This window comes from Daldinia decipiens (genome assembly GCF_022478715.1).
Source record: "Daldinia decipiens strain CBS 113046 unplaced genomic scaffold F4813scaffold_35, whole genome shotgun sequence".
Taxonomy (NCBI): Eukaryota; Fungi; Ascomycota; class Sordariomycetes; order Xylariales; family Hypoxylaceae; genus Daldinia; species Daldinia decipiens.
The window spans coordinates 318849-332628 of record NW_026054578.1 but is presented as its reverse complement, the minus strand read 5'-3'; the positions used below and the strand labels follow the sequence as shown (position 1 = coordinate 332628).

Genomic DNA, 13780 nt, shown 5'->3' with positions numbered 1-13780 from the left:
ATATATTCCTAATCTGTGAGCTTCCCCTCTGATTGGCTCTCCTGAGCCCTAACCCTCAGTAGGTACGACATGACATGTTAGGTGACATACCTATGTAGCGAATGGCGCGGGGTCAAGCCTTGGGCGGGGGCGAGGGGACTTCATGTACATAACAGGAACATGATATGGTTAGCATTACGAGTGGAACTGAAGATTAAGATTTTGCTATTTGATTTGCCCAAATCTGATAAAGATCTTCGCCGAACCCTGTAGTTTTCTTTTAGGAGAAGAGCCAAGATAGTCATAAGCTTATATGTTTGGTCAATCCGTTACGGTGTAACATGGTAGAGCTTGTGTGTACGCAGTCTACGTCATGTTGTAACGCTGGTAGAGTTTAGGGAATACACATATAGGGAATACACATATCATCCTCTCCATATGTGGTGCTACGGTGGAAGTATATCTCCCAAAGAAGTTGTGGTGTCGCTCCTAAACGGTCAATGTTATGGTAGCATCATCTCTTGCTAGGTAGGTAGGTATGTTATATCTTATCTGTGCCATTGCTAAATAGAACGTTTGCCCATCTCTTCTTTTGCTTATGAGTCTACCCCTCTTTACAATCACGAATCATTGTAACCGCCGTCGTGACCATTATAGACCTGTTAGCGATCAACCGGAGGACCATTCCGATAGCAAGCATAAGCAAGATGAAGTTGATTCCGATATTGACAATGGTAGTAACGATGGCCGTTACACAAATTGGATGTGTTGTAAGTCGTTCACATCTATAGTCACTTACCCACGTTGGGTAGTTGGGTAGTTGGGTAGTTTCGGCGAGCTAACATAGAGATTAGAGCGTAAGCTTCGACGCCTGCGAAGTATCTAGCACGTCAACTGATACGCCAACGCCAACGCCAACGCCTATCCTACCTGCATCGGACTCTATAACATCTACCGGGTCGCTATCTTCTGCTAGCACGACCTCGGAGCTCACAATCTCGTCAAATCCATTCGCAAGTGTCTCGTCGGTGGCGACGCAGACACTCGGCGCGCTCAGGCCTTCGGTAGCTACCGAGAGTTCCTTGACCGAGTCTCTGAGTGTATCCTCGCCGAATGCAGCCGCTACGCCCGTCAGATTAGGCGCTGGCGTGCTGGCTGGCATACTGGGTGCAGCTGCTGTATTATGAGCTGATGATCGCCGGGACATATTCAAATTGGTTAGTTGTAGCTGGAATCTGAATAGTATAGTATATTCAACTATAATACATGCCTGGATTTGGTGGACCAATATTTTATGTCTGTAGTGTTTTTAGGAAGAAACTGTCTTCGATGGAATACGAACATGTGAAGGATCTAACTTGGGTGGCTTAGTGGCTTAGTGGCTTAGTGGCTTAGTCATCCCCATAAGATTAGGTACCTAAACTAAATTCCCCACATAAGCTTTATCAATGTCTCTATCATCCAACTCTTTATTATCCATCTCTCCACACCATTGCGAATTAACTTCTACCAAGCCCTCACTTTTACTATACCAATCGTCGCGTTATCTCTCAATACGCCAATTCCGTCTCCAGATTCTATTGTTGTGACAATAAGAAGCCCAAGTCAACCCAAAATGGACTTCGAAATGCAGCAGTCCCCGCCTCCCCTCCCGGCAGACAACGAGCCGAAATACGGCGGGTTTAGTCGCTTCGAGGTCGAGCTTGAGGTACATATTCCCTGATCCCAGCTTCCATATTCCCTTGTATAATATTACAATGCTAAAAAAGAGCACCAGTTCGTCCAATCCCTCGCGAATCCCTTTTACCTCAACCACCTCGCATCCCAGAAGCTCCTGAACGAACCAGCCTTCGTCGCATACCTTAGCTACCTCCGATACTGGACCCGCCCGCCCTACATCAAGTACCTCATCTATCCGGGCCCGACCCTAAAGCACCTCGAGCTGCTCCAAGAAGAGCGCTTCCGACAAGAAATCATTAGTCCTGAGTTGGTGTATGCGCTGGCTGCCGAGGGAGCCAAAGCGGCCGTGGACTGGCACAAGGAATAAGTAAGGGGATACGCCCTACATTATATCAAGAAAGGACCTACGCGAAGACAGTAAAATATACATCAGAAAAAGTAGAAGCAAATCAGGTATCATGATTCCTAGACGGACGTCTTGACACTAGGGCATCTACATAAAAACGCACTACCAAGAACTCCACGACCCTTCGTAACGCCGTCGAGAGCCTTTCAAACGCCAGGCAGTAGAGATATCGATACAAACTCTTCTATGTTATGTTACATATACTATCTAGTTTTCTCTCCATCTGTGGCCGCACGTCATGCACTACATCACCATCAGCATCGTCTCGTCTTATCAAGCCTACGATAGCATAGCGACAACAACAACAACAAAAACTCACCTTGAAGAAACTTGTCATAGGCTCGTCGGCACTGCGGATCTGGATCTGGTAGAAGGCAGCCTCCTTGCCGCTGCAGGAGGAATTGTTGCACTGGACGGGGGTCTTGTCGGCGTTGTCCCAGGCTCCCGCGCCGCCGAACACGTCTTCGCGTTCCTTCCGCTTGAAATATCGTCGCGAGTACATGTTCTCCTCGATCAAGTGCTGGTACGGACATGTGCGGCACTCGAGGCGGTTGCGCCCGGCCTCTGCCGACACGGATACCGTCAGGATGTTGGAGCACTGCGGACAGACTATATAGGAATGAAGTTAGTCATTAATGTAATCCGTAGTTGGCATGTATATAGTCGTATAGGCCATGAACACGTACAAAGCAGCATGGTGACTCAATAAAAGCTGTATCTGACGCTGTTTTTTTTTTTTTTTTTTTTTTTTTTATGAAATATCTAAGTAAATTTACGGGTATGTAGATCAAGTGAGTGAGCAAACCTATGATTGAGTTGAAAGTAGAGAGATTCTAAATTTTGATGGAGCTCCGACAAAGATGCACTAACAGCAATATGGGACCTTGCAGATACATAAATACATAGGTACCTAGGTATCTTGGTACGTACTTAAATACATTATTAGGTGGATCCCGTCTCATCCCGCCGGAATACGCTCTAACTATTCCCCCGAGTCACCCCGCGGTACCTAGGCTGTAAGTTCCCGATCCAGCCAATTTAGAGACGCGTGGGTTAGTGGGCTGTGGTGGGGTTTCAGTCAGGCAAGGAAGGAGTTCAAGGGACTTTTTTGGAAACGTCACAGCCTCCTTTTACGGCGCTTGCTCTTCCAAGCTTGCTTATCTAACATTTATATTTATACCCTTAGGCGCTTCTCTGCCGTACAGCAGTCACCGTTCTTGGAAACAAAGCTGGCTGGCTTATTTCTGACAAGGTCTTGCTAGGTCTTGCCTATTAATTACCCTCCTCCTGAATCCGAAACTAAAAGAAATACAATAGAAAAAATAGTCTGCTGCCACCCGGGATAGCTTGGTAGAACAGCCTATCATGGCGGATGATCACGAACACGAGGTTAGATAGCAGTCTTACAGTCCAAGATTGAAAAGCCAGCTAACTTATTGCTTGCAACAGGGCGCCTCCGTAAAGGAGCGGCTGATCGAAGCCTGCCGAAGGAATAATGTCGACTTACTCCACGACGTAATCTCGGGTTGCAAGTCCGACGAAGAAATATCCGCCCTCCTCAACACTACTACAACCGTTATGGGCAATCACCTCTATCATGAGGCTGCCCTACAGGGAAACTGTACGTCCTTCATCTTGCTCAGACTCATATTACATAAATCCATCACACAGTATTAACACCTCCACCCCAGATGAGATCATCGACACACTTCTGGACCAACCAGATTTTGAATGTGATCCTCTAAACCGTATCGAAGGGGATACGCCCCTGCATAGCGCCATCCGCTGGATCAACAGCGAGCCCCCTGCCCAGCGCCAATTCGGCAACGCCCTCGTACAAATGATGCTCGAAGCCGGATCGTCCACACGCGTACGCAACAAGGCCCGGCTGACACCCTATCAACTCGTCGACCCTTCTAATACCGGCCTGCGCGACCTGATCCAGAAGCATGAGTATGCCGAGTTGAACGCGGGCGACTTTGTTGACTCCACATCTGCACCCCCCAAGGAGAAGAAGAAGGCAGTGGCGGCGAGTTCGTTTGTTGATGTTAGGCAGGAAGATAATGATGATGATGATGCCGAGTTCTCCGGTAGTGACGATGAAGAGCGTGCCGAATGGGAGCGCAGGCGCAAGACCAAGGGCCGGTAGAAAAGAGAAGAGAAATATGAAAAGACGAAAGTTGATTGATATGAGGCGGAAAGAGGGGTAGGAGGCGCGTAGAGCGACACATAGAGACACGTCTTAAGACGTAGGCTTGCTCTGGTCTGTCGAGAAGACCATGAGCATTGCTCATACAATGCGTATGCACATTGAGTCACCATCCTTTGTGTTGTTCTCTTGTGTATATGATGACAGGAACATGCACAAGTAATCACTAGACAAGGGGCGTAGATAGATGTTTTTTTTCTTGACAATCCGTTGCTAAGCTCCTTCCAAATTTCTCTAGCTCGATATCGTCATGTACATCATAGGGATGTGTTTATATGCATTAGCTGAGCCAAGTAGGTACACGTAAAGCATGAAGTCGTTAACGTAGTTGCTAATGCCGAGATCGTTAAAAAGAGATCACTGCAGCACCGCATAGTCCATCTCCTCCCACATAATGAAACTTCTCCTGTGACTTGAGAAAAACTAGTGCCAAAGCGAAAAGAAAATTGAGTAGATGCAATAAATAAACTTGGGGCGTAATTCTAAGTAGTGAAACAAAAAGAAGTCCACTTGCGACATTTGATAATATTCGACTAGTTCCTGATTGCTTCAGGGACCTAAGGGGTGCTATAGCAAGACGAAACGAGATAGAATTGTTGGTGATGGTAGGCGAAGCTTTGTCAGTAGTCGGTCCTTTAGAACTTGCTGTATATGATAAAAATCTAAACCGTGAGAACAGAATCACTCTCAGCGCCGTTGGTGTATTCAGATGGTGCCGGATTTTGAGGAGACTCAGTACTTCCTACAACAGTTCCAGGGCAGGCTACAACTTCTCCAGTAGCACGGGATTCGAACTGGTCTTCTTCTCCGTTATACCTAATGGCAGCCCATCGATCAGGGACTTTCCCAGTAGTGATAGATAGAATGCGCTGTTCTTCATCGGGAATGGTATCTGGCCGGATGTGTCGACAAGTCAAGGCAAATCGATGTTTTCCACGCGGTTCGACGGCATGCTATCCAAATAAGTCAATTCATGGACTCAAAAGGAAAACGAACTATTGCGAATACGTACGAGATATAGTTTCTGGATTTGTTCTCCATGCATGACCAGCATGTCACCATGCTTCAGCTTCACTGACAAGACCGACCCTCTCCTCTTCTTGTTTATATCTTTGTTTCCCCCAATATCTTTTCCTTTCTTGGGGGAAAATTTTATCACCGAAGGAGATCCAAGGGAGAGGGATGCAACATTCGGCCCGAGTTCTTTCTCACCGTCGTCGTGGGCCTAGGATATATTAGTACTCCTATAGGACGACCAGTTTGGAGAAACACATACACTGATTTTTGACTTTTCGAAATATCCAAGAACCAGCTGTTCATTATACGCTTCAAATCCGCTTGGTATTGAATCTCCTAGGACGTTGATTTTCTTGTCCCGGATGAGTTTACCCGAGGCTTCAACGGCTGCCTTTCCTCCCCAAGTCAGTCGGAGAAGAGTCTCTAATATTGGAGTGGGTGCGTCCTCGAAACTAGTTGTGGTCTTTACGACTACTCCAAACTTGTACGGAGCACCCTATAATAATGTTAATTATGATATTTCGAGTCGATCAAACCTGGGGACTTACGAAATTCCCAGAGAAGTGGGAGGTCAACTCTTCAACTCGACAGCCTATGGTAATCAGTATTGGTCAGCCTAAATAGAGCTTCACATCCACTTACCAGGATTCTTTGCTGGTCTTCTCTCTAGTTTTAGGTCTTCCTTTTGCAAATGTAAATATAGGTCGTTAAGGCCACCTTCTCTTGAAATGGCCTCTTCTGTCGGCCTAATGCGGGTGATAGTCCCAATACAATGACCACCATTCTCATTTAGGAGGAAAAAAGTCTTAAGCTTCTGTCCTCCTATAGTCGTCTTGTGAACTTCAACACAAGGGTCGCAATGGGTTATAGGAATATTCTTTTTGCTCTTCGCATTCTTGTTCTCACTCTTGATACGATCGAGGGGAGTCATTTTGATGGGGACTGTATGTGTGAAATCACATTCTGCATTCTCGCAATACCAGCCATCCCACTTTATTCTCCTGCTGCAACAGCCGCACTTAGGACAAAGGATTCCTTGTTTATACTCCTTTTCGCTGCCAAAAGTGTTTTCTCCATCAGAGGGTAGCGCAGGAATGAGATCATTCTCGATCGGAATACCGCTGTACTTGGATCTCTCTCGTAAGAAGGCGTTGTTATACTTCAGCTCGTTGAAGTCCAATGTGGTAGCAAACTCAAAGAATCTCCCGCATTGGCTGTTAAGACAGGTCCAACCTTGCTCGAAAATCTCCTTGCTCGGGTTTTGGCAAGTCGTGCAAACGATAGATGTGCAGGAGTATTCACCAACCCCAAATTCACCCGCTTCGGGACCACTAACATCTCTTGGAGCCCACCAAGATCTGTTAGTCAAGTTGACCTTTTCCAAGCGGACCATATAAATCATCACCGCTTGTCTCTGGGGCTCCTTGGTTTTTTCTTGCCAGATATCTGTAATATGAAAATAGTCAAGAACATTATAGGAATGGGGAGGTTTGACCGGGAACATAGTGTTGCGCGCTCCTAAATCCCATTAGAATCTATCTTCTAACAAGGGAGATACATGCATTGTAGAACTTACCAGCTACCATCACGAAGGGGTGCTTTGCTTCCCAAGCCCGCATCAAAGCCTTATAATTCTTGCCATCATCCCCTTGATCTTCGATCCTGATCATCTTCTTGGTAACCGGATCTAGAACTCGGCCACCACCACTATTTCTTACATTAGTTTGTTTCAGGCGCAGTGAATTGTATTGAAACTTACATTGAAGTAACTATAACCTGACTAGAAAAATGATCACGCGTCCCTACAATTCCATCTATGAGCATGCCTTTGGGCATTAGCCCCGCTGAATACACGCCGCCTTGATGCGATTTGAAATATGGCAGTGCATCATTTAGGGCTGCTCTCTTGTCAGCCCAGGCCAATGGCTGACCATGCGGTTCTGGCTTGTTCGCATGTGCCTCGGCAGGGTCGATAGATGTACTGGTGACAGTGTTGGAAGCGGTCTCTCGCTTGGTAGATTTTACTCGACTTCGGGTCACTCGGTCGGATTTAACTTGATCGAGGGTCTGGAAGACTTCGGACGTATTCTCGTCTTCTTCTAGTTCCTCATACTTTCGCTTCAAAGAACGCTTCACCGGACTATGTTCAGCAATACCTATAGCATCGTCCACTGGTGTAGGGTCGGCGATTATCTTCTCCATAGTAAATGACATAGCTTGTGCTATAGTCTTTTTGAAGGATCCGGCTATCTTTTCTCAATACGCTATACAATAGACCACTGAAGACTATACTGAAGGCTTCCAGGACCTTCTGTCTCTTGGCAGCGCTAGTAATAAGACTTAAAGACTAGGTGTGCCAGAGAATACCTAATTGGAGTTAATTCACGATCTAAGATATTATATAGGTAGAGAGTGAGTTGATCAAGGTCTGAGTGCCAGGGTGTATAGGGTTGATGGATAAGATGTATCATCATGAAGGTACTATTTCTTAATAGCGCCAGTATATGGCTTGCTAACATATGAAGTTGCAAGGTTCATAGGAGAACAGAGGATAGTATAATAGATAGTGGAGAATGTGTAGTAGGTGGCATGCTAGGTCAAAAGGCTATTGACAACGCCCGTCCTTTGAATGCGACAAGTGCGGCAAGGTGCCACTGAGATGTATTGACAAGACTAGGAATGATGTTTTCTCCATCATGTAAATAGAGAAGTAGCGTGCTCATGAAATATGTGTCTTAAGTGGGAAGGAAAGCGCAAATGGGAGCATAGAAGTGGAAATGCTAGGTCTTCAGGGAGATTCGTACTGGGTAGAGACTTACCGAATTTTGCAAGACAGAGGCTACAAAATCCTACTTTGACTCCTGGATGATACTATCAAGGAAGCAGTATCAAACCTAGATAGTTTAGGGTTGGTCCAGGAAGTGTTGCTGTAGTTATGAGGGCACTGAAAATGATTGAAAGGTGTCCTGTGCCGTGGCGCTGGTATTGCTGGATTGGCAGCAGTAAAGGTAGAGCAGAAGAGAGGAGTGTAGGACTGCCCTTGTGAGGATTGATGGCCTGTATTGCACGGAAGATGATACACCTTTGTCGCAGGTAGAGGATGTTTACCATGCAGAGGATTAGGCGACACAGTCACGAGGGTTGGAGATGGATTGACTCAAAGGGGAGAGAATAATAACACGAGAATGAATGATGACCACTTAGACTGATTGGTAGTCAAGATTCTAGAATGGGTTTTAATACGCGGTTTGGAATAATGAGAAATAGTGAGAAGAACAAGCTGAATATTGGTGAATTTTTGATTGAAGGTGGTGAATGTTGGTGGATGTTTTGTGTTTACGATTAACGATTAGCGAAGCAGGTCCTATTTAGGAATAGATAGGGGAGAGAACTACATCTAGGGCAACGTCGACCCGTCGTAGGAAGGAACGCACTATAGTCCTGTAATAAACATGCTCGCTTGTCCAAGTTAGGTAATGTCAAGTACTTTCTATGGAAATAGCGAGCTGCATTATTTTGAAATGGGTAAGTGCTAATTATTATGGCCCCAAGAAGACAATTGTGCTATTAGACATTGGCTTTAAGAATGAAAATAGCTCTATTACATATAATTTGAATTTTGTACATAATAAAACACAGACATTAAATGTCTGTTGAACTAACAGCCATATATAGAGATATATATTGGAATACTGTCTAAGTGATTTGGTGGATAATCTTGTCATGTCAGAGGGTGCATTAGAGGTCTTTATATGACCATATAGCCGTGATAGTATGACTCTGAGTGGTCACATACATGCTTGCACCGACTACAAACTCCTGCTTTGGCACCTATGGCCATGCTAGCAAGCTGATCCTTTTTGTAACCATGCTTTGGGAGTGACTAAGATGCCAAACATTCGCTACCTAGGTACTTACATGTACGAAGAAAGCTTAGCTGCAAACCCTGATTCTTGAATACCTACCTATTTACATAATTGCTCACAGTTTTGGGAAGCAGCATCGCTTGTCCGGATCATGCCTGTTTTGATATCAAAGTTTAGGTAGTTGCGGTTGGCCTTGATGAAAATGTATTGAAAATATACATGAATGATAAGCAATAATGCTCCGATGATAGAGAACTCTTGGTATATTCTCTTTGGTAATATTTGGTAACATGCTCTTATATTCTAGAGGTATTTGTAAAGTCTGTTGCGTTGTTGCTGAAGTCGCGACGCGTGAAGTCGCGTGTTTATCTACTTAAGGTAGGTAGTGATAAAAGGTAATTGTTATCGGGTTTAGACCACAATAATTTCTACTCCATTCCAAACCCTCTTTGAGGAAAAGAAAAAATATGTAGGATTGTATGAATACTGTTACATATTGAAGCAAGTTTCAGCCTTACACAACGAGAAGGGAGGCTCAAGTCGCAACCTGTAGGTGCAGATAGGGGCGAGACATGGGGTTTCGTGGCTTACGTTCCTCAACAATATTATCGTGGCTTTGCAAATTGACCCCAAGAAAGAATCCTATTGGTTAAGGTTCCTGATGTAGGGACGCAAATGCCAAGAAACCCCCCCGTTGTGCAGCCGTGATTCTAGCCGCTTTTCTAGCCGTTTTTCTGGGCCCAAGCTGCCCCGGTAAGCGTGTGGGTACCTTGCCTCAACCGACCGACTCCGAGGTCCTATATCGGGTACATACATACATGTACGTAGCATTCAATGGGCTTAGGTACCTTCTACATAATCACTGTGTACATCTAATATAAAAAATAGGGAGACGTTATACATACGTGTAGTACGGGAGACCTGAATAATTGGCAGGAAACCGATTGGACGTTTAAATAGAACGATAAAAGGTTCTGGAGATCGGATTATCTGGGATCATTCAGGGGTACCTGACTTAACCTGGTACCTTAGGTAATACCTATATGTATGTGCTCTTACCCCGGCTAATTCACCGCGAGTTCTCCACTCGGGGATACTAAATTGATCATGCGGGGGGGTCATCAACATGGGACGCTGTGGGGATCGCGGAGTTTGGCTCAACGGGAATAAATAAACGTTACTTTATAGGTCAGTTCTTCGGCATCTAAAGTCGTATCTAGCCACCGATCGAATCCCCCGATGCTGGCCGAGGCTAGCTACACATTTCTTTGTAAAGTCAGCCTCCCTTTGTGACACTCTCAAAGCTAGTACTTCTTTGTTTTCAAGAAACTGTATACCCACGACCTTCCCTTAATCTTGCAAGCTTCACCCAACTTCTTCAACACGTGGAACTTCAACACGTAGAACTTCAACACGTAGAAACGTGGTTAAGCACTCCAACGAGCAATTTGTAGCAAGATGGTGTTTACTCCACCGGCTTGGGTGCCTCAGTTACCCTTTGGTATGTCATCAGCTTTGCTTCTTCCTCATAGGAGAATAATAGTATTTATAAAAGCATTTAGACCCCCCGGACTCAATTCCGCTTCATGAGTTCTGGAGCAGTGAGAAGTATGGGAGGCAACCGCTCGCGAGGTCGCGGAATCCCTACACCTGCGGGATTACGGGGAAGACATATACGACCGCTGAGATGACCGAGCGCTACGAGCTGCTAGCGCGATCACTAGCAAAGCGTATGGGCTGGAGACCGAACGAAGAGACGCCCTGGGATAAGGTCGTTAGCGTTTTTTCTTTCAACTCGGTAGGTAGTTCAACTATTCTTTATGATGGTGATGGGGATACGGACGTTGACCGACATTATAGATCGACTACATGATGTCTACCTTCGCGGTACACCGCCTCTCGGGCATTGTAACGCCAGCAAATGCTATGTATTCAGCAGCCGAGCTTGAACATCAGCTCAAGTCAGCTGGTGCCAAAGCTTTAATCACGTGCATCCCACTACTAGATACAGCATTGAAGGCGACGAGAGCATGTGGTATCCCAGACGACAAAGTATTCATTATGCGAATACCCGGGGAATTCAAACCTGCTCCTTTCCAGAGTCTCGATAGCCTCATCGACGAAGGTCGGTCTTTGGCGGAAGTCGAGCCGTTAGTCTGGGCGAAGGGGCAGGGCGCTCGACAAGTCGCGTACCTGTGCTATTCTAGCGGCACTTCAGGTCTCCCCGTCAGTTTATCCGCCCTCTTCTCAGGTAATTATTTACTAAACCTCTAGGATAGAAAGCCGTGATGATCGCACACCGAAATGTCATTGCGAATGTGATGCAGTTCCGATGCCATGAGGATCCAGGTAGAAAGGCCAAAGGCATCGAAACCCAAGTCCAGCTTGGTCTTTTACCACTAAGCCATATCTATGGGCTGGTAGTAGTTGCACAGGCGGGGACGTATCGAGGAGATTCCGTAATAATCTTACCGAAGTTTGAGCTAAAGACCTTGCTGGAAACTATCCAGAGATACAAGATCAATTTTATGCATATTGTAAGAGTCATATGCACTCGGTCTTGTGGTCAGATTCTAACTATGTTGTATAGGTCCCTCCTATCGTCATTCAAATGTTGCGGAATATGGAGTTGTGTGCCAAATACGACTTATCTAGCGTCCGGATGGTGTACACAGGGGCCGCACCGCTTGGCGCCGAAACGCACGAGGATATGGTGAAGGCCTTCCCGTTTCTAAATGTCGGTCAGGGCTACGGTATGACAGAAACAAGTACAGTTGTGACTAGCACGGGTGAGAACGACGTGATGATTGGGACATCGGGATCTCTTGCGCCCGCTTCCCGGGCTAAGTTAATAGGCGAAGATGGCAAGGAGATCACGGAGTATGAAAAGCGTGGCGAACTTTGGGTCCAGTCACCCTCAGTCACACTGGGTTATTTGAACAACGAAAAGGCAACCGCCGAGGCTTACGTGTGGGACGACGATGGCCGCTGGATACGGACAGGAGATGTGGCAGTTGTTCGGAAGTCACCAGCTGGGCACGAGCACTTTGCTGTTGTGGATCGGTTGAAGGAGTTGATCAAAGTCAAGGTGAGATACTATCTATATGTTTCTTATGCTCTTTAATTTACTAAAAAAATCAACTCAGGGCCATCAAGTCGCGCCAGCAGAGCTGGAAGCTCACCTCCTCAGCCACCCGGACGTTAATGATTGCACGGTCATTCCAATACCGGACGAAGCATCCGGAGAGGTACCGAAGGCTTTTGTCGTGAAATCCGCCTCGGCAGCATTGAGGCCGGATGAAGACGTTATCCGGGAAATTAACAAGTGGGTTGAGGAGCACAAGGCCAGGTATAAGTGGTTGAAGGGCGGAGTTGAATTCGTCGATGCGATACCCAAGAGCCCAAGCGGGAAGATCTTGAGGAGACTCTTGAAAGATCGGGAAAGAGAGAAGAGAAGAGCTTTGGGGGCGAAGCTGTGAAATGTGTTGAATAGTACGGATTTGACTCGCAACATGGTTGTTATCTTCACGGTAGATTTTACTGATAGATAAATTATTGGAGAACCTCGCGTTTTATTATTATTCATTGATGCTACAAAGCGAGCACTTATACTAGGACATTCCTAGCATGTTCAGATTCTGGACAATATAGATGTATCAAGATTTATTTCTTGCCCTTCTGCTTCAAATATTCTTCTTCTTCTGCTTGTATATTCGCATCGATCTTGGCGCCTTTAGAGGGTTCGTTGCCGTGTAGCTTGGCCTGTAATAGAATTAGTGGGTAATCTCATCATGGGATAATTAATTTGACTTACAGGCAATGTCGGGTCTTTCTTGGAAGCCTTGGTCTCTGGGTCCTCTTGCTCGTCACGGTTTAACTTGCGCTGCAGGTCATTAGCTCTATCCTCTACTCCTCATAGGAATAGTCGTAAGGAAATACCTCTTCATTAGCTAAACGGTTGGCAATGGATCGCTGGTCCTCTGCGAGAAATGTTAGAGGATGTTCTTAAATATAGTCTTTAAAACATGGGGGCAAAGCTCACTAGAATTGTTAGGTAGATGCGAATTCTCTACACCCTCTTCAAATCGGGGACGGTCTGGAATCTCTGAGTCCTTCAGGTTCCTTTGGTCGCCGCTCTCATAGACGGAGCTTTGACCAACATTGGAGTGACCAGACATGTTGAATATGTGTAATATAGGATACTAAGTATATAGAGAGTATAGTTTGAATTCTTTGATAGAGTAACTTTGCGAGACGTTGTAAAATTGAATGAGTATGAACTACGAAAGCCTGAGATCTGCTAGCTAGATAACTTGGGTTGAGCTTTTATAAGAGTCTTTCCATGTGCCTTGCTACTATTACCTACGTCATTAGGTGCTAGATCACCTTATCGATATTGTCTACATATGATTATCTAGGATGACACAATACGAAAATTCTGTTATGGCGTTGACAAGCATTGCCATGGAGAAGGCTGCTTGCAGTTGTGATGTACTTCGACGTCATAGATGATCCATATTGATTTCTGAGGCTACGGGGCTGACGTGACGGGCGTAGGACCTGAGGTAGGTTACTAAGGTAGGTAGGTACTTAATATAGGTACAACGGTACCCCTAAATAAAT

At 45.7% G+C, this 13780-nt stretch overlaps 7 protein-coding genes across 7 annotated transcripts; 3 read left to right on the top strand and 4 right to left on the bottom strand.

Moving 5' to 3' along the window:
* Window positions 1–161: 161 nt before the first annotated feature.
* Window positions 162–1375, bottom strand: F4813DRAFT_370037 (uncharacterized protein). The gene is made up of 2 exons (XM_049244481.1): window positions 834–1375; window positions 162–749 (listed from the first exon to the last, which is right to left on the bottom strand). The coding sequence occupies exons 1-2, from the start codon at window positions 1184–1186 to the stop codon at window positions 584–586; spliced, it is 519 nt and encodes a 172-aa protein (XP_049096685.1). The 5' UTR covers window positions 1187–1375; the 3' UTR covers window positions 162–583.
* A 219-nt stretch (window positions 1376–1594) lies between these two features.
* On the top strand, window positions 1595–2026 carry F4813DRAFT_382537 (SOH1-domain-containing protein; the record flags this gene model as incomplete). Its single annotated transcript, XM_049245816.1, has 2 exons — window positions 1595–1687; window positions 1757–2026. 2 exons carry the CDS (start codon window positions 1595–1597, stop codon window positions 2024–2026), a joined length of 363 nt encoding a protein of 120 aa, XP_049096684.1.
* A 246-nt stretch (window positions 2027–2272) lies between these two features.
* Window positions 2273–2761, bottom strand: F4813DRAFT_392470 (uncharacterized protein; the record flags this gene model as incomplete). Its single annotated transcript, XM_049247290.1, has 3 exons — window positions 2273–2308; window positions 2385–2674; window positions 2752–2761. The coding sequence occupies 3 exons, from the start codon at window positions 2759–2761 to the stop codon at window positions 2273–2275; spliced, it is 336 nt and encodes a 111-aa protein (XP_049096683.1).
* A 569-nt stretch (window positions 2762–3330) lies between these two features.
* Window positions 3331–4575, top strand: F4813DRAFT_201556 (uncharacterized protein). The gene is made up of 3 exons (XM_049239556.1): window positions 3331–3454; window positions 3515–3686; window positions 3757–4575. The coding sequence occupies exons 1-3, from the start codon at window positions 3431–3433 to the stop codon at window positions 4212–4214; spliced, it is 654 nt and encodes a 217-aa protein (XP_049096682.1). The 5' UTR covers window positions 3331–3430; the 3' UTR covers window positions 4215–4575.
* Window positions 4576–7493, bottom strand: F4813DRAFT_398851 (uncharacterized protein; the record flags this gene model as incomplete). Its single annotated transcript, XM_049248101.1, has 7 exons — window positions 4576–5227; window positions 5287–5499; window positions 5551–5787; window positions 5840–5883; window positions 5934–6809; window positions 6868–6998; window positions 7051–7493. The coding sequence occupies 7 exons, from the start codon at window positions 7491–7493 to the stop codon at window positions 4937–4939; spliced, it is 2235 nt and encodes a 744-aa protein (XP_049096681.1). The 3' UTR covers window positions 4576–4936.
* Window positions 7494–10349: 2856 nt separating this feature from the next.
* Window positions 10350–12893, top strand: F4813DRAFT_201518 (acetyl-CoA synthetase-like protein). Its single transcript, XM_049239553.1, has 6 exons — window positions 10350–10658; window positions 10720–10955; window positions 11018–11383; window positions 11437–11694; window positions 11748–12245; window positions 12304–12893. Exons 1-6 carry the CDS (start codon window positions 10616–10618, stop codon window positions 12634–12636), a joined length of 1734 nt encoding a protein of 577 aa, XP_049096680.1. The 5' UTR covers window positions 10350–10615; the 3' UTR covers window positions 12637–12893.
* On the bottom strand, window positions 12821–13335 carry F4813DRAFT_392466 (uncharacterized protein; the record flags this gene model as incomplete). Its single annotated transcript, XM_049247289.1, has 4 exons — window positions 12821–12919; window positions 12972–13040; window positions 13097–13137; window positions 13200–13335. The coding sequence occupies 4 exons, from the start codon at window positions 13333–13335 to the stop codon at window positions 12821–12823; spliced, it is 345 nt and encodes a 114-aa protein (XP_049096679.1).
* Window positions 13336–13780: the final 445 nt, after the last annotated feature.